Source organism: Schistocerca serialis, chromosome 2 (genome assembly GCF_023864345.2).
Source record: "Schistocerca serialis cubense isolate TAMUIC-IGC-003099 chromosome 2, iqSchSeri2.2, whole genome shotgun sequence".
Classification (NCBI taxonomy): domain Eukaryota; kingdom Metazoa; phylum Arthropoda; class Insecta; order Orthoptera; family Acrididae; genus Schistocerca; species Schistocerca serialis.
In genome coordinates, this window is record NC_064639.1 from 104248928 (window position 1) to 104268990 (window position 20063).

Below are 20063 nucleotides of genomic sequence, written 5' to 3' on the forward strand. Positions count from 1 at the left end.
TTCTTCGTTAATGTGTGGCTCGGTGCTGGTGGGGACTGTTTAATTGGGCCGTATCTGCTACCTAGGCCATCAAATGGCAGGCACTATTACAATTTTCTCGCCAGAGCATTGCCAGAATTGCTGGAAGACGTCCCGCTCCCTACAAGACAACGCATGTGGTTCCGACATAACGAGGCACCAGCACATTCCAGTCGTCGTGTGCGTCGATTCCTGGACCGTCGATTCCCAGAAACGTGGATTGACAGAGGTGGTCCTCTACCAGGGCCTGTTCGATCCCCAGACATGTCCGCTCTGGACGTTCTGTGTGGGGAGAGATGGGCAACCTTGTTTACGCAACTCCTGTTGCATCAGAAGAGGATCTGGTTGCCTGAATAGTAGCAGCAGCAGCAGGAATAATTCAGGGTACTCCTGGGGTTTTTGCCCGTGTCAGACAGAACATGATCCGACGGTGTAACCTTTGTTTACGTGTCAATGCAGGCATTTTTGAAAATCTACTGTAATGGAAATTGGGTTGTGTTAATGTGTTGTCTCTTGGTCATAAAAAAATGGAAAAGTGTTTGTTGGTTTGATTAATTTGCCGCCAAAGAAATCTTCCTCTACCGGTTTAAATACTCCTCATAGGGAAAAATGACATTAGAGAAAAATATTTGTTTTGATGTCACCTACAACCTCCCAGAGTTTATCGGTTTAAATACTTTTCGCCCTGTATACAGACAAACAAATGATTACAATTTCAGAAAGATTTGATGATTTATTCGAGAGAAGCAGCATCACAAATTGGGCATGTTAGTAACGCGTTGGTCCATCTCTGGCCTAAATGCAAGCAGTTACTCCACTTGGCATTGACTGATAGCGTTGTTGGATATCCTCCTGAGGGATACCGTGCCAAATTCTATCCAACTGGCGCGTTAGATCGTCAGAGGTCCGAGCTGGTTGGACGGCACTGACCATAATGCTCCAAATGTTCACAGCTGGGGAGAGACCTGGTGACCTTGCTGGCCAACGTCTACAAACAGTAGAAACTCTCGCCGTATGCAGGCGGGCATTATCTTCCTGAAATGACAACCTCGGAAAGGGTGACAAAACAGGATATGTAGTATCTTCGACGTGCCGCTGTGCCGCGGATGACAATCAAAGCTATCCTGCTATGAAATGAAATGGAACCGAGGAACATCACTCCAGACTGTCGGGCCGTACAACGGGTGACAGTCAGGTTAATATCCACCACTGTCCAGGCCGTACATCTTCGGCCTGGAATGTCATTGGCTAGAAAAGAATTGTCTTCGGTAATGAGCCCCGCTTCGAACTGAACCCCCCACGTCCAGCGAAGACGAGTCTGGAGACGCCCTGGCAACGGTGGGATACCAATGCAGGATGGTCGCCGAACTCTCCCAATTTAGAACGTTTGATTCTTTATGAGACAGGGCCCTCCAACCCGCTCGGGATTTTGATGACCCAATTCGCGAACTGGACAGAATCAGGAACGAAATTCCTTAGTAGGACATCCACCAATGCTGTCAATCAGTGCCAAGCCGAACAACTGCCTGCGTAAGGGCCAGAGGTGGACCAACGCGTGATTGACTTGCTCAATTTGTGAAGCTCTTTCTCCTGATAAGTCATCCAATTTTTCTGGTTCATCTGTACACGTACTTCACATCTACCGATTACCGTCCCATTTGGATGATGTCGTGCTGGTCTATCTTTTTTTCTTAGAGTCTATAATTCTTCAGGGTTCCCCGGCGATCTGTTGACATCTTTGAGGTGGCAGGTATTCTGCCGGATGTCAGTGTCGTACTTCCACTCTGATATCTGAAAGAATACCCAGCACTTCAAAGACAGCGGCAACATTGTTTTCAGAACGGGCTAAATGCTCAATCTCGTAACAGTATTCGAAGCGATGTCTGAAACAATATCCCGACGTTTTGTTTGTATTACTTATAATTATACTTCTGGCATGACACTCGTCGCGTCACAACTTCCTCTAGTTTCCTTGTTGTTTCCCTTTTTACAACACTTTTTTAGGTTCCGTCTTACTTTTTTCTGGTTATGCTCTTCCTGATGATGATGTTGCTCACAGTAACTACAGCCGGCCGCTGTGGCCGAGCGGTTCTAGGCGCTTCAGTCCGGAACCGAGCGACTGCTACGGTCTCAGGTTCGAATCCTGCCTCGGACGTGGACGTGTGTAATGTCCTTAGGTTAGTTGGGTTAAGGTAGTTCTAAGTTCTAGGGGACTGATGACCTTACATGTTACGTCCCATAGTGCTCAGAGCCACTTGAACCATTTTTTGAACAGTGACTACGATTTGTCTTAGACGCACGACAGTAAGGTCTTAAACGCTAGCACTAAAAGTCTACGAGACGAGTTTGGATGGAAGTGGCACAAAAAAAAACATCACCTACAAATAAAATATAAAAATGTCCTAAACACACAGACACAAAATTAAAATAGCTAGACTAGATAACTGTAGTTGGCTGATCGACGGAATAAAAAGGATGAGCCAGCCAGTCTGCAACACACTAAAATCTCCAGCCTAAAAGCTTACTCTGGATTGCTGATGCTATAGAAAATTTTAAAAGTCTTACCGGACTCGTCTCGTCCTCAGCTACAACAGAGGACAGATTCACTCCTAAATTTGCTTCTGCCCTCTCATCGCAAAAGAAGATAGGCTCAGTTAAAATGTGGTGTACGGTGGCTTGTAAGCCACAGGCATTACAGATTGGGGTGGTCCTCTCGCCGAAGAATGAAGCCATGTCTCAGGTGACAATAGGTTACTCGATGGTAGTTCAGGGTTACCTCATACCGCCAGAATGACCAGTATGACATACGCCACGGGCGGACACTTAGCTTCATGGACCACAGCTCATTGTCCCATGCTCTTCCCGCTTTTTTTATTTTTCGTGTTGTGGCAAGGCAACATTCTAAATGAAGCTTAGGTGTAAGAGTTACTACGTGTTGTTTCTGATTCTTTGATGCTGCTCCTTTCCATTTATTTTCTTATTTCAGTCGTCTAAGCTATGTCATTTGAGGGCTGCGACTGTGCTGTAAGATTTTTATAAAACAATACATACTGCAATAGTCACTTGTTACTAACACTTCATTAGCAAAAAAATGGTTCAAATGGCTCTGAGCACTATGGGACTTAACATCTGAGGTCATCAGTCCCCTAGAACTTAAAACTACTTAAACCTAACTAACCTAAGGATATCACACACATCCATGCCCGAGGCAGGACTCGAACCTGCGACCGTAGCGGTCGCACAGTTCCGAGCTGAAGCGCCTAGAACCGCTCGGCCACACCGGCCGGCTCTTCATTAGCACGACGCGTTTCGGCAGTATTCTGCCAGCACCAGGTGCATTACATTTACTTTTACATTGCAATATGAAGTGAGGTCAGTTTCCTTCGCTGTAGCCCTGTAAAGGGGTACTGACAAATAAATACACTCCTGGAAATGGAAAAAAGAACACATTGACACCGGTGTGTCAGACCCACCATACTTGCTCCGGACACTGCGAGAGGGCTGTACAAGCAATGATCACACGCACGGCACAGCGGACACACCAGGAACCGCGGTGTTGGCCGTCGAATGGCGCTAGCTGCGCAGCATTTGTGCACCGCCGCCGTCAGTGTCAGCCAGTTTGCCGTGGCATACGGAGCTCCATCGCAGTCTTTAACACTGGTAGCATGCCGCGACAACGTGGACGTGAACCGTATGTGCAGTTGACGGACTTTGAGCGAGGGCGTATAGTGGGCATGCGGGAGGCCGGGTGGACGTACCGCCGAATTGCTCAACACGTGGGGCGTGAGGTCTCCACAGTACATCGATGTTGTCGCCAGTGGTCGGCGGAAGGTGCACGTGCCCGTCGACCTGGGACCGGACCGCAGCGACGCACGGATGCACGCCAAGACCGTAGGATCCTACGCAGTACCGTAGGGGACCGCACCGCCACTTCCCAGCAAATTAGGGACACTGTTGCTGCTGGGGTATCGGCGAGGACCATTCGCAACCGTCTCCATGAAGCTGGGCTACGGTCCCGCACGCCGTTAGGCCGTCTTCCGCTCACGCCCCAACATCGTGCAGCCCGCCTCCAGGGGTGTCGCGACAGGCGTGAATGGAGGGACGAATGGAGACGTGTCGTCTTCAGCGATGAGAGTCGCTTCTGCCTTGGTGCCAATGATGGTCGTATGCGTGTTTGGCGCCGTGCAGGTGAGCGCCACAATCAGGACTGCATACGACCGAGGCACACAGGGCCAACACCCGGCATCATGGTGTGGGGAGCGATCTCCTACACTGGCCGTACACCACTGGTGATCGTCGAGGGGACACTGAATAGTGCACGGTACATCCAAACCGTCATCGAACCCATCGTTCTACCATTCCTAGACCGGCAAGGGAACTTGCTGTTCCAACAGGACAATGCACGTCCGCATGTATCCCGTGCCACCCAACGTGCTCTAGAAGGTGTAAGTCAACTACCCTGGCCAGCAAGATCTCCGGATCTGTCCCCCATTGAGCATGTTTGGGACTGGATGAAGCGTCGTCTCACGCGGTCTGCACGTCCAGCACGAACGCTGGTCCAACTGAGGCGCCAGGTGGAAATGACATGGCAAGCCGTTCCACAGGACTACATCCAGCATCTCTACGATCGTCTCCATGGGAGAATAGCAGCCTGCATTGCTGCGAAAGGTGGATATACACTGTACTAGTGCCGACATTGTGCATGCTCTGTTGCCTGTGTCTATGTGCCTGTAGTTCTGTCAGTGTGATCATGTGATGTATCTGACCCCAGGAATGTGTCAATAAAGTTTCCCCTTCCTGGGACAATGAATTCACGGTGTTCTTATTTCAATTTCCAGGAGTGTAGTTATCCAATGAATACCCGTTCATCGTCTGCATTTCTTCTTAGCGTAGCAATTTTAATGGTCAGTAGTGTACATACGACAGACTATCAACACGCACAAAGCGTTGAACTGCATTACAATGAACATACGGTGGTGTCCACGAGACGCCGCTAATTCTGATTGTGGGCGCAAAGGAAGTTCACTCAGTGGTCAAGTAGGTTTCGTAGGTGTGTTATCTGGGATACACAGCCACCATTCTATCAGTAGACGCTGTGAGTGGAATTATCTCAGACAACATCAGTTATTACACTTCGACGGGCCTAATGTAACGAAGTACCTCAGCATACCAATAAAGCACTCAAAAAGCGCAGCGAGTATCCGAATATTATCACGAACAACCATGGAATATAAAACATAGGCTGTACATACGCACGTAGTTTCAATAAGTACTGCGGAATATTCATTCTTCCTTACTTCGTTGTAGAGGGTCTATATGGGTGCCATCATTCATTCATGAAACAGCCCTGACAAACTGTAGTTTTTCATTCACTTATCCGTGAGAGCATTGTTGAGGTACAGACCATTGATGTAGGAGAAACAGTGCTGATGTTCACATTAATATTTTGCCCTCTTTGATCATTAGTTGTAGATTATGTAAAACAAATAAAGGGCACGAATGACTTACCCTCGTGTACGGCTACGGATTCTCCATCGTAGAACGTCCCGTTGTCACTTCCGTCGCTAAGCACGGTAGTGTCGTACTGTCTGCTCTCTGCACCTGCAACGAGAAATCAGTTGAAGGCTGTTGACCGCGTGGCATGCTCAACATTATTACCTTAACAGATACCTGGGCTATGTTGATCTGAGTCATTTATTGCAACAACACTATTTCTTCGTTCTGGCCATTGTGGAATTTGATTCAGTTTAGTGAGCAAACATATCGCTGTCGTAAATCTCCGGTAAGGTAATAAAAAGACTATGAGCAGACACATTTCGATTAGTTTCGGTCGACGTAAGTTTAATACTGACAGTAAGTGACAATTTTTCTTATAGTAGCCTGAACATTCTAAGTTTTGACGGTCCATGCAACTTCGTTTCTTTTTTTTTTAGTTTTGTTGGTTTAATTCATCATACACAATTGAGGAAATAGGTATGTAAGTTATGCATCTCTGATGAATCGACGATCGATTATCCTAAATTGTAAATAATATCGCTGCACTCATATGAAAGCACCAGTTGATTCAGCCAAATTCAGTCTTCAGTTTATGATACGAGTTTTTGTCGCAGTATGTGAATCAGTGCAATGCACTGTCTCAGTATGTGCTGTTAGTGACTAACAAACAAACCCCTCCCACTCCAAATTCTTTAAAGAATTGAACGCCTATGTGTAAAATAGCTTCAAACGTCTGATTACCTTGAAAATGAATTTTTCACGTATCTCAGCGTTTATGACGTCATACGATGATATAATTTTGCAGGTACATCCAATGGTATTTTGTAAACTGTGTGCAAACGTGTTCCCGATAGAGTTAGTAATGACGAAATAGCAAGTTGAAGCGTCTTACGTGATGATGAAATTTTACTGCATGGACATCGAAAATGTAGTAAGCGGTAAACTTTTTCCTTACATCATTTTGTGGAGGATGCCGGCGAGAAAAAGTTCCTTAAACGGTTGAAACTATGTGTAAAGTCTGTTGGAAGCCGCTAAGTGGGCTTTTTGTCAAACACTGGGTAATTTGCCAGTTACGAGTTACGAGTTATTTTGCCTCTAGCCACTTACCCAGTTTCTAACTTTAATACGTGATGGTGTTAAACCTTTAACGTAATATTACAACATTTAATTCGTATATTATGACAACAATTAAAATTTTTAAATTCGTTCAATAGTTATTTGAAACACTGAAAAAAAATCAAGTTTTTGTGCGTCCTGGTAGCCGTTAGGTAGGCAATCTGCGGAACTGGCTCACCGTTGTAGCCATTTGGTAATGTAGACTAAAAAGCACGTAACACAAGGGCCCACAGATACGTGACAGATACTCATGTTAGGTTTTTCTGTATCTAGAACATTTGTACATATGTATACTATTTTTAATGTAATTGCATGAAATGTATTTTTAACTATCATCTAGATGCGGAAATAATGATTATCTACTTGAAGCCAAGATGGGCGGAGTAACAGCGTGGTTCGAGGCGCCATGTCACGGATTGCGCTGCCCGTCTCCCCGGAGGTTAGAGTCCTCCCTCATGTATGGGTGTGCGTGTTGTTCTTAGCGTAAGTTAGTCTAGGGACCAATAACGTCAGCAGTTTGGTCCCTTAGGAATTCACACACACATTCGACCTTGAAGCCAAGAAACTATCTTTTAACCTGATGTAATGTTGTCTGTGAGTAGGCTATCTACTACATACAATAGCTCAGCTTTTTTATTATTGTGACGAGTGTTTTTTATTATTTATTTCTGTTAGTATGTAAATAACTTGGAGACAACCGCCTGAGCAAAACTGTCTGTCGGTAACTCCAATGACTCCAAAAAGGTAGATGTCTGTCCGCAGCACATAGAATATAACAATCATAAACATAAAAATATAGCTAAGAAACAAACAAAAACTATTTTCTTACATCGATTAGCATGTCCGTTTAGAAATAAAACGCTGTTTGGGTTCACATGTTGTATAATTTGTGAACAAATACATGTTATTTAAAATCATGCATCAGTTGATGTCAACCAAGTATTCCACCAGTCAACAAAATTCGAGGTCTGATGCCGCATGACACGCACCCCTCTCCGTTTCTTTCCGCAGCTGTCTTTAATTCACTGTAAAGCTGCGTTTCCACTCTGTTTTCAAAGCAGTTAAGTGGTTTTTTGGTAATATGGGTCGAAAACGTCGCGAAATTACATAAAAAGAGAGAGAGAGAAATTTGCATAGGCCATCCAAAAGAAAAACCTTTCCATGAATCAAAGAAACTGTTGGCAGACCAACTAGTGCGGTGGAGACTGTTATGTACAGTTTTAATCACAACAAAACATACGATAACCAATGACGAAGCGGTCGGCGTGAAGTTCTATCCAAGATGGAAAAACGACAGCTATTTAGAGAATAAATGAAAATTCGAAAATTATGCGCTCAAAAATTTGCTACTGCAGTTCAGATGCATTCAGGAATGTCTGTTTGACCACATACTGTAAGAAATGTGCTTTATGAAGCTGGTTATGAGGGCCAAACAGCCCAAAGAAAACCATACATCAGTAAAATTAACAGAAGGAAGCGATTTGCAACTGGTGGTGCTCCATGGTTCTTGCATATTTGAAAAATGCCAATTATCGCTGTGAACTGCTGGTAAAATACTTTAATTACACCATCAGTTTCAGTCGCACGACCGTCATCAGTGGTCTCTATGTGGTATGAACCTGTTCACAGCCTTAAAGCCGATTGCAGATTTGACAGGGATGAATACGCTCACTAGCACAGTTTCTATAGATTGACGACGTAATCTTGTTGGGTATTATTCGTGGTTTTATCACCTCACGATAAGGGTTTTATATTTCCCCTAACGTGATGCTGTGAATACTTTTACGAACCTGATGATAGTCAGACGATTAAAATGGTTGTGTAAATAAAGTATTTTACCAGCACCTCAAGCGGTAACATGACATTTGGCAGGAGGAAGCGAGTTGCATTTGCAAGAGAACATCAATGCGATCGGTTTTATTTATGGGAGAAGGTTGTATTTGCTGAAGAGAGTCGATTTCAGCTATTTAAATCAAATGGACGAGTAACAATGTGGAGAGAATAGACTTGGGAACATAAAGAGAGAGATAGAACAGCCTCAGTTAAACACGGAGAACATTAATACTTCTCTGGGGATGCATGAATGCGAATGCCGTGGGAGATTTGTGTTTTAGTGATGGAATTATGGACCACAAGATTTAAATAAATATTCTAAAAACACATACATCCATAATTGTCAATAATACGGGTCTTTCTGGGAATTACATTTTCACACAAGTTAATGATTGAAACATGCATCTGTAAATACAAGGCTCTGGAAGAGAATTTGTGGAATCTGCTCGACAAAAATATGAGGAGACATCAGATAAACAAAAGAAATTATCGAAAGAACGCTTAAATTACAGTATAAACTGTAGTGTTGGCAGATTAGCCAACACTACGCACACTAATTTAGAGAGGAGGCCGAAATGCACGCGTTAAACTCACGCAGGCTGGCGTGAGGTCTGAAACAGGATACGGAATGAATGCTATAAAGAAAAGTACGTAGCTGCTGGAATATTTAACTTTAATCCATAATTGGTGTACATCGCTCTTAACGGTACAGGTTATACTCTTTAGATAAATGCAATATACTGTTAATGGCGCCTTGCTAGGTCGTAGCCATTGACTTAGCTGAAGGCTATGCTAACTATCTTCTCGGCAAATGAGAGAGTCTTCGTCAGCGTAGTCGCTAGCAACGTCGGCTGTACAACTGGGGCAAGTGCTAGTACGTCTCTCGAGACCTGCCGTGTGGTGGCGCTCGGTCTGCGATCACTGACAGTGGCGACACGCGTGTCCGACATGTACTAATGGACCGCGGCCGATTTAAAGCTACCACCTAGCAAGTGTGGTGTCTGGCGGTGACACCACATAAACAACAGACTCTCTGGTGAAATCCATGGCAAGGAGAATGCAAGGGATTAGAAAGAGAAATGGAGGGCCTACTTACAATAAGTACTAACCGTAACATTCTATGTTCAGCTTGTCATTTTCAGTGCTGCAAACGAATATTTATTGTGCATCCTAAATTTCCTATCTTTATTTTTAATGTACAACTATATTTATGCAAAGAGATATCTCGGTTTCTTTTCGTTATCTCCTTTCCACTGATTGATAAATAAGTCCATGTCCCTACTGTACTTCATTCCGAAAATTTTCCACCATCTATAGCCCTTAAACGTAAACTCATATATTACACATATACTTTTTGCAGTGTGTGTATGTACACATTGCAGCAGCTTCTGGTGGTTTCGTGGTGTCATTATTTCAGTACAGTAGAGCGGTGCAGCACTGTTTAAAATAATTTCAACTGCATTAGCCGTATTTGTTCCATGTACGTGGCGCTCGACTCGTCACCGATTCTAGTCCAGATGGAAGAAATTTTAGTCGCCAGTCTTTATTAAGCTAGGAGAGGTGGCTTACAGTAACTGATCTTCAGACCGTGTACTTTTGCTCTGTGTTGGATATCAAAGCTGTTTGTCCTCATGGAGTGAGAATGGGCGACACAGTTGATGTCCGCCGCGATGATGATGATGATGGAGTGGCTTGTATGGGCGCACGACGGCAAGGTCTTCAGCGCCCGCTCAGTAACAGATTGAGACGGGTGTCAAGAAAATACTCAGAACAGTAAGTTAAAACAGAATGTAAAACACAGGTAACGAGGTTGGATAAATAAGTGCCTACCCACACCGAAACGTGGGACGAAGCATGGCTTCAGCAGTAAAACATGGACAACACAAGAAGAAAGTGGTAGAGGGAGCTAAAACAATATAGCAGATGGAAGTGGCTGGCTGACCGCAAGGAAAAAAGGGAGGAGCCAGCCACTTTGCAATACACTAAAACCTGCAGCCTAAAAGTGTAGGCCAGAGTCCAAACATATCACAAAACTGTAAAACCCTAGACACACACATCTCATCATTAACTAAAACACAGGGCAGATCCCCATCAACTTGTGCTTCTTCCCTTGTATCACGGTATAAAATGTAGTCTGTTAAAATGTGGCGGACCGAGATGTGCACACCACAAGTATCACAAAACGGGGGATCCTTCCGCCGTAATAGAAGGCTATGTGTGAGAGGACAGTGCCCAATCCGAAGACGCGTGAGGGTCACTTCCTCCCGCCTTAGCAACCGGCAGGAGGAACGCCATGGCCGAGTTGTTGACTTCACCAACCGCCAAGTATCGGAGGGGTTCGCTACACTCTGGAGCGCTGTTTACACTCCGGCGTCGCGTTTCATCCTATTCCTTCTTTCCATTCCAGACTCATTCCTGACAGCGCTCTCCACATCACACTCCACAGGCATCCGACACAGTCATCCACACAAGACCAATACCCACATGAGTCACAGTGCCGAAGGAAGAAGAGGTGACCTCTTTATTACATTGGAAAGGACTGCTATTAAAAGAATGTATTCACCTCGATCGCTATTTCGGCTTATTACGTCATTTTCAGTCCGCAGCTCGTGTTTCAAGTGGCTAGTATTGCTGCCTTTGGATCTCAGGGTCCCGGGTTCGATTCCCGGCCTGGTTAGGGATTTTCTCTGCCCAGGGTCTGGGTGTTTGCGCTGTCCTCATGATCCCATCGTCATCATTCGTGACAGCTGCTAGACTGGACAGCGTTAAAAAAATTAATGTGTAAAGCTTGGGACTTTGCACGGGCGCTAATGACGGCGCAGTTGAGCGCCCTATATACCAAACATCAACGCCATTTTCAAGTGAAATCTCACTATGAAGCTCTCAACGCCTATCGTTCCTTGTCATCCGCGCAGACAATTTTCACCGTCTGTCCACCAGGTATGACATTTGTCAAATGTCACACCTGATGGATGGGTTCGTTAAGCTCTGGAGTGCAACTGACAAGAATTCCGCAGCATTTAATGAAGTGCGATGTCGTTTTATACAATGGACGAAGACTTCAGTGTTAATATACACTACCTGATAACCAGTATCTGGACACCTATTACTGAACATTAACATGGGGTGTGACCACCATTCGCTTTTATGAATGCTAGGACACTTTCAGTGAGATGTCTAAATGACTGCTGAGGAATAACAGCCGGATTCCTCCTCGAGAGCCAAAACCAGAGAAGGCAGTAACGTTACACACCGGATTCTAGAGCGACGTCGATGTTCTGACTCAGCCCAAAGGTGTTCTGCAGGTTTATGTCATGACTCTGATCAGTCTAGTCCAGTTCAGGAATTTTATTGCCCTCAAACTATTGCCTCACAAATGCTTTTTTATGACATGGTGCCCTGTCATGGTGATACGAATCGTCATCGTCTCAGAACTGTATCTCTGCTTTACGCAGTACATAATGCTTTAAAATGTATTAATATCCCTTCCCATTTAGCTTTTTCGTAAGCCTAATAAGGGGAAGACCACCTAACAGCGAAAAACACCCCATACCGTAACACCACCTCCTCTGTACTTCACTATTGGTACTACTCATGACTTCAGGTAACGCTCCAGAGGCAATCGCCAAACACAAGCCCTTCCATTGGATTGCCACAGGATACAGCGTGATTCATCATTCAAAATCACTCGTTTATAGTCATCCACTTCCCAGTCTCATTCTTAAGCGTCGCTTAGCGTTGACTGCTGCAGTGTATGACTTGTGACGGTCACCTCGGCAGCCGGCCGAGGTGGCCGAGCGGTTCAGTCGATTCAGTCTGGAACCGCGGGACTGCTACGGTCGCAGGTTCGAATCCTGCCTCGGGCAAGTAGTTCTAAGTCTAGGGACTGATGACCTCAGACATTGAGTCCCATGGTGCTCAGAGCCATTTGAGCTCCTCGACCATTGCATTCCTTTAGTTTTAACTCCCTCCGCAGTCTTTGTGCCAGCAGGACTGCTGGTAGCACTTTGGAATTCAAGAGTGATTTCTTCCACTGATTTTGCGCCATTCTCTACGACCACAGTCCGCGATGCTCGACGTATCCGCCCCGTCAGTACAGGAGATCTGCCTGGTGTTGTGATTGATCGTTTGCGTTTCCACTTCACAGTCACGTCACCAACTGTAGACTTGCGCAGCCTTAGAAGAGCTGAAATGTCAATGACGGAGCTGCTACTCGGCTGACTTCCTATGACTAGTCCATGTTCGAAATCTCCGAGCATTTCTGACCAATTCACTGGAAGGGCTCAAGTGCCCACGATGGATTTGTTGATTTGTTACTCAGGTGTCATCCAATGACCAGTCCACGTTCAAAGTCACAGACCTTCCCTCACCGATGCAGTCTACTGTTACTGCTTCTCTACTAACAACACAAACCTCCTTTTATACCGGTGGGTCCACAGCTCATGATATCTAGTGTTTAATTCTGTATTACAAAGGGGTTCAAATGGTTCTAAGCACTATGGGACTTACATCATCTGTCCACTAGACTTAGAGCTACTGAAACCTAATTAACTTAAGGACATCACACAGAGTGCGGCTGGTCCCGGCGGAGGTTCGAGTCCTCCCTCGGGCATGGGTGTGTGTGTGTTTCTCCTTAGGGTGATTTAGGTTAAGTAGTGTGTAAACTTAGGGACTGAAAACCTTAGCAGTAAGTCCCATAAGATTTCACACACATTCGAACTTTTTTTTTTTTTTTGGCAACACACACATCCATGTCCGAGGCAGGATTCGAACCTGCGACAGTAGCAGCAGCGCGGTTCCAGACTGAAGCGCCTAGAACCGCTCGGCCACAGCGGCCGGGTGCAAACGGGTACCTGCTTACTTTTGATAATGTAGTGTGCACACGGAATATCTAAACACTGCTGACACAAGAACAATGTCCTCCTAAGAGAAACGATATGCTCATAGCGAGCTCTCACTTTACAATGGCGTAATAGCCCGAAATCGCAACATTTAATGACAGTCCAGATGGAACTGGTTGTCCTTTCTAAAACACTGCAGCACTGTAAAGGCAAGTGAACAGAAAATACTCCACTGTATTCTAGGAACGTGACTGAAAGTAGATCATAGCGTTCTGGCGAACATCTATTTATTCAGACTAATGAGAGTAATTGGAAATTTGTGGTAAGTTCTTATCGGACCAAACTACTTCGGTCATCGGTCTCTAAGTGTACACACTACTTAATCTAATTTAAACTAACTTACACTATGTACAACACACACACCCACGCCCGAGGGAGGACTCGAGCCTCCGACGAGGGGAGCCGCACGGACCGTGACAAGGAACCTGAGACCGCGCTGCTAATGAAAGACATTTGCACTCAGTTATACCAATACATTCGAGGAGCAGCTGCGAGCTTTGATGCTGAGGATATTTAATATCAGCCCTACCCGATTCCCTTCATGAACCTGCTGAATATACCGAGAACCTAAACTATTATGTGTGTGACCGACAGAAGTGCTGCACTGCTTAAATCACTGGATTCACATTCCTGAGGAATGTGTCTCATGTCCCGTCCGATATAAAGATTTAGATCCGACGTGTCTTACGCTGGATTTTTAAAGGGCATGACCGTATTCCATCTTCGTCCTACCTGAAGCTGAGCTTCTACGCCTACTTGTGTAGATCTGAAGCAATCTTTCGGTTAGTGGAGCAGTGAGTGTGGGAAGAATGGCAGTCGGTAAAGCTTCGTATGAGCTAACTTCCTGTGATTTTTGCGTTGCGGTCACTTTACGAGATCTATTTGCGAAGAGGTAGCATGTTTCCCGACTCTTTGCGTGAAGTACGCCTTCGGAATTTTAACTGCGAACTTCTAAGCGACGCACAACGCCTCTCTTGTAGCGCCTGCCCCTGGAGTTTGTTAAGCGCCTCCGTAACCCTCGCGCGCAGAATAAACGATTCTCGATGACGTAACGCGCTACTCTTCATCGGATCTTCCCTGTCTCTTCCATCAATTGAGCCGGAGAAACGGTTACAATAGGTCAAACAAATGTTTCTTTCGTGGGTAAATTACGTATCCTCAAGATTCTGTAAGTAGGCTGTTTAGGCTTTTACGTTGGTAATGCCATGTAGTGCTGTGTATGAAAATCGCTGACCGCGCTGTGTGAAGTCTCTGGCTGGTTGGACTCATTTTTGGAATATTCGCTAGTGTAGCGTTGGGCAGTTGGATGTGAACAGCGCGTAGCGTTGCGGACAGTGTTGCCAATTTAGCGACTTTGTCGCTAGAAATGGCGACTTTTGCCTTCGTCTTAGCGACAAAAAAAACTTTTTAGCGACAAAAATTATTTAGCGACTTATCTGGCGACTTTTGAAGTACAAATCAAAACTCTTCTGGGCCAGTATTTTCATTAACAAAACTAATATTTTAACTATAGAATGGGTACTACACTAACTTTGTTCTAGATTTACCAAGTTAAATTAAGTTCTTAGCAGATTATGTAGCATTGTTCAGCATTTAGTAAACCTGAATGTGGGGATTGCCTACAGAGTAAGAAAACCGTGACTAAAGAAAAATTCATTATTCGTGACCCACTAACCTGTTATCGTCGATAGCGTATCGATCTATAATTCTTCAAGTTTTGAACTCCCTTTATTTTTTCGAATTGGCAAAAAACATACGTAATATTAAGTATAATACAATACATTTCTGTCAAGCAACCTCTAATTTTTCGAAATGTTAACTCGCAGTCAAATTATTACCACGTGCACAGTGGTAACGCAAGAACAATTCGGTGGGGGTATTATTACGTTTTAAACAATGAACAATAGGACTGATATCGAGTTACCGAGTGAGTAGACTGTTTCATGACCTCTAGTTTGTCTGAGTTTTAATGTATTTTCAGTGACTATAAATTGGTGAAACATAATGGATTTACCGCAGAAGAAGAAGCAGTACACCGAAAACATCGGGATGCGTGGGAAGCAGAACCTGAATTCAATGGGTGGCTGAAACCAGTCGTTGGAGACTTATCCAAGGCAAGATGTCAAGTACGTGCAACAGAGTTTTATGCTAAATTGTGTGATATTAGAAAGCATTCGAAAACTATTAAGCATAAACAAAAAATTGATTAAAAAAAACACAAACCACCTTACCTGTGAAAATTGTTTCGAAAACTACAGATAGAATAGCAAGCAGAGAGGAAGGCGCCCTTTCTTTATTTATTGCTGAACATTGTTCTATTTTAGCTGTAGATCATTTAGGAATACTGTGCAAGAAGGTGTTTTCCGGTGACGAGGGCGCTAAAAGCATGCAATTACATGGTACAAAGTGCACTAACATTATAACTGAAGTTTTGGCTTCATATTTTACACAATCATTGGTTGAAGATATAGGTAACCAAAAATACAGTGTACTAATAGATGAATCCACAGATGTATCAATATCTAAAATGCTAGGTATCATTATACGGTACTATAGTGTAAACAACCAAACCATTAGATCAGCATTTCTCAAACTCGCTGTAGTAGAAACTGCAGATGCAAGAAATCTGGCTGCTGTTCTTGTGAAATCTTTGAAAGATCTCAAATTTCCAATCGCTAATATGGTAGGAATTGGCACAGATAGTGCTTCTGCAATGATTGGAATAAACAATGGGCTTTTCGAACAACTCAAGAGAGAATATGGTTTGAAGCATTTGGTATTGATCCGTTGCATTTGTCACTCTCTTCAGCTTGCAGTTTCGCACGCCTCAGTGAATACCATACCTAGAAACATAGAGATTCTTGTACGGTAAGCCTACAATTGGTTCTCCATTTCACCCAAAAGACAAGAGGAATATAAGAAGGTTTATGAGACAATAAATTGTGGAAAACAGCCACTAAAAGTTCTGAAGGTATGTGCAACACATTGGCTTTCAATTGAACCAGCAATACGAAGAATTCTGGAGCAGTGGTAAGAACTAAAGCTACATTTTTCACTTGCCATGGTTCAAGACAATTGTTACACTGCCGATCTTTTGTACAAGACGTATTGTAACGACTCAGGTCATCTTTACATGTTTTACCATAAACATGCTTTAAAAGACGTACAAATAGCAATAAAAGCTTTTGAAGGAGAAGACAATGACCTCACTGAATTACTAGTTACACTTGTATTTCTCTTGCAGTCACTCAGACAAAACATAGTTTTTCCAACTGTTGATTTGTTGACAACACCAGTTGCAAGCGAATGTACGCACGGAAATCCGAACCTTGGCTTTATGTTTGAACAGAAATTATCTGAGTCAAGTTTATCTGAAGAAAATAAAGTTTATTTGAAGAAGAGATACATTCAGTTTAGTCTGAAACTCATAAAAGATATTGAACAAAGACTGCCAAGTAACGTTACGATCCTGAAAAAAATGCCAATGCTGAATGTTGAAGAAACACTAAAAGTGAATAAAAATGATGCTGTAGCGGATGTAGCCAAAGAATTGGGTTTTAGTGGCGATTTCATAGACGGTATGCTGCAAGAATGGCATAATATCAACTTCATTAGGTGGAATAACACTACTAACACTGTTCGATTTTTGAGTGAGGTTTTCCAGTATAAAAATGCCTTTTTCTTTGATTTCACAGCTAGAAATGACTGTTCTATGCCTACCACATTCAAATGCAGACGTGGAAATAATATTCACTTCTATGAACATTATAAAAACTAAACAACGTAACAGATTATCGTTAAAGACAATTAATGCTTTGATCATATTGGGAGACCAGCTGAAGAATCAAAATAAGGACTGTGCATCTTTTGACATACCGTCACACGTATTGGAGCTTATTGGATCGAACAAAAGTTATTCTTTTGCGACAAAACCAGTCGAACTGCAACATCATCTTTTGAGCGACGTTCAACCCTCTACATCAACTACAGTTCTGTCAGAGCATGAAACAAAAGAGTTATTCGATCTTCTGAGTGACGACGATGAATAGCTCACATACCGGGGTGTATATATTTTGCAGCCTAATTTGAGTTCTTGCTTTCTTTTGTTACAAATGTAGTTGTATATTTCTAGTATATTTGACTACTGTGATTGAAACAACAATTTATGTGTTGCGTCAATTATGATAACATGTTTCACTAAACTTTAGCGTATTTTATATGTATGTTGTTGCAAATTTTCAGTACACCCCTAGTAAAATCAGTTTTAGCGACTTTCTAGCGACTTTTGATATTGAATCTAGCGACTCGGGTTTTTTAGAGTTGGCAACACTGGTTGCGGAGTTGGAGGTGAGCCGGTGGATGTAGGCAGAGAGATGCCAGAGTTTTGAGCGGACGATCTGGACGTGCGTCTGTCAGAAAAAGGAAAATTGTTTAATTGGATGTCACAAAATTATATATATATATAATTATATTTATATTTATGTATTTATTTATAATAACATTTGAACGCTTTTAAGGTCAATACATTGTTTGTTCTCTATCAAAATCTTTCATTTGCTAACTATGCCTGTCAGTAGCTAGTGCCTTCAGTAGTTAAAATCTTTTATTTAGCTGGCAGTATTGGCGATCGCTGTGTTGCAGTAGTTCGAGTAACGAAGATTTTTGTGAGGTAAGTGATTCATGAAAGGTATAGGTTATTGTTAGCCAGGGCCATTGTTTTGTAGGGATTTTTGAAAGTCAGACTGTGTTGCGCTAAAAATATTGTGTGTCAGTTTAGTGTTGATCACAATAAGTAAAGAGAAAACTGTTGGAGTACGTTGAGTTTTGCTCAGCTGTTTGAAAATCAAATAACGTAGAAGTTTACCAGCACATTCACAATATTTCAAAGGGGAAGTTTCATATTTCTTAATTTTTAATAGGGGACCTTTCAATTCTTCCAATGAATCTCAGCCTAGCATCTGCTTTTCCTACAAGTAGTTTTATGTTTTATGTGGTTATTCTACACAAGGCCGCTCCGGATGCTACCAGGTATTTTACGACGTTTTCTGTTTCTACTGTTATGTTTCCAATAGTGGTTCAAATGGCTCTGAGCACTATGGGACTTAACAGCTAAGGTCATCAGTCTCCTAGAACTTAGAACTACTTAAACCTAACTAACCTAAGGACATCACACACTTCCATGCCCGAGGCAGGATTCGAATCTGCGACCGTAGCGGTCGCGCGGTTCCAGACTGAAGCGCTTAGAACCGCTCGGCCACGCCGGCCGGCTTCCAATAGTATAATGAAACGGAACTGGATTTCTTCGCCTATTTCTGAGTAATACTTTACACTCATTTACGTTCCAGGTTAACTAATAGTTAACTGCACCAGTCATCAGCCCTTGTGCAGGTCTTTCTGCAACATTATTATTTCACAGTCGACGGAATAATTTCTAAAATGCCCTCTTTCCTTCCTTATTCTGTATAACCTCTCACAAATCTTTCATTGCTCTGTGTATTGGATATGTAAGGTACCCCCATAAAGTTAAAACTCCGTCTACTGGCTCTGTAAGGCGAGTAAGTACCAACGAGCCACAATATCATCATCTGTCATTCTGATTCTGTACCGAGGCACATGGAGTCAGCACACGCCCTCCCTGCCGTTGTCAGCTACCCAGACTTTTGGAGCCGTCAGTTGTCACTCAGGCAACTCCTCAACTGGCGTCATCACAAGGCTGTTTGCACCCCTCCCAGTCCTCCCTCCAAGAAAGAATCCTTTGTAGTATCGGACATCGAACCCGGGTCCTCAGCAAAGCTGTCAAACACGCTGACCTGCTTCTTTATTTTTTCACAGCTGAGCCTTTCAGGCGGACACCACTCGTGTTGAACACCCCCAGGACCTCCAATAATTTCAGAATAGATGAAGTAGCAAAAGTCCTATGCAACAACATACAGGGTGTTTCAAAAATGACCGGTATATTTGAAAGGCAATAAAAACTAAACGAGCAGCGATAGAAATACACCGTCTGTTGCAACATGCTCGGAACAACAGTACATTTTCAGGGAGACAAACTTTCGAAATTACAGTAGTTACAATTTTCAACAACAGATGGCGCTGCGGTCTGGGAAACTCTATAGTACGATATTTTCCACATATCCACCATGCGTAGCAATAATATGGCGTAGTCTCTGAATGAAATTACCCGAAACCTTTGACAACGTGTCTGGCGGAATGGCTTCACATGCAGATGAGATGTACTGCTTCAGCTCTTCAATTGTTTCTGGATTCTGGCGGTACACCTGGTCTTTCAAGTGTCCCCACAGAAAGAAGTCACAGGGGTTCATGTCTGGCGAATAGGGAGGCCAATCCACGCCGCCTCCTGTATGTTTCGGATAGCCCAAAGCAATCACACGATCGTCGAAATATTCATTCAGGAAATTAAAGACGTCGGCCGTACGATGTGGCCGGGCACCATCTTGCATAAACCACGAGGTGTTCGCAGTGTCGCCTAAGGCAGTTTGTACCGCCACAAATTCACGAAGAATGTCCAGATAGCGTGATGCAGTAATCGTTTCGGATCTGAAAAATGGGCCAATGATTCCTTTGGAAGAAATGGCGGCCCAGACCAGTACTTTTTGAGGATGCAGGGCCGATGGGACTGCAACATGGGGCTTTTCGGTTCCCCATATGCGCCAGTTCTGTTTATTGACGAAGCCGTCC

The 20063-nt window shown here is 43.6% G+C and overlaps 1 protein-coding gene across 1 annotated transcript in view; it reads right to left on the minus strand.

Moving 5' to 3' along the window:
- The window catches only part of LOC126455758 (homeobox protein aristaless-like), a 961462-nt gene that overhangs the window by 541337 nt on the left and 400062 nt on the right, over positions 1-20063 (minus strand). Inside the window, exon 2 of the mRNA XM_050091524.1 lies at positions 5527-5619. Coding sequence (XP_049947481.1) covers positions 5527-5619 — 93 coding nt within the window. The remainder of the gene's footprint in view (positions 1-5526; positions 5620-20063) is intronic.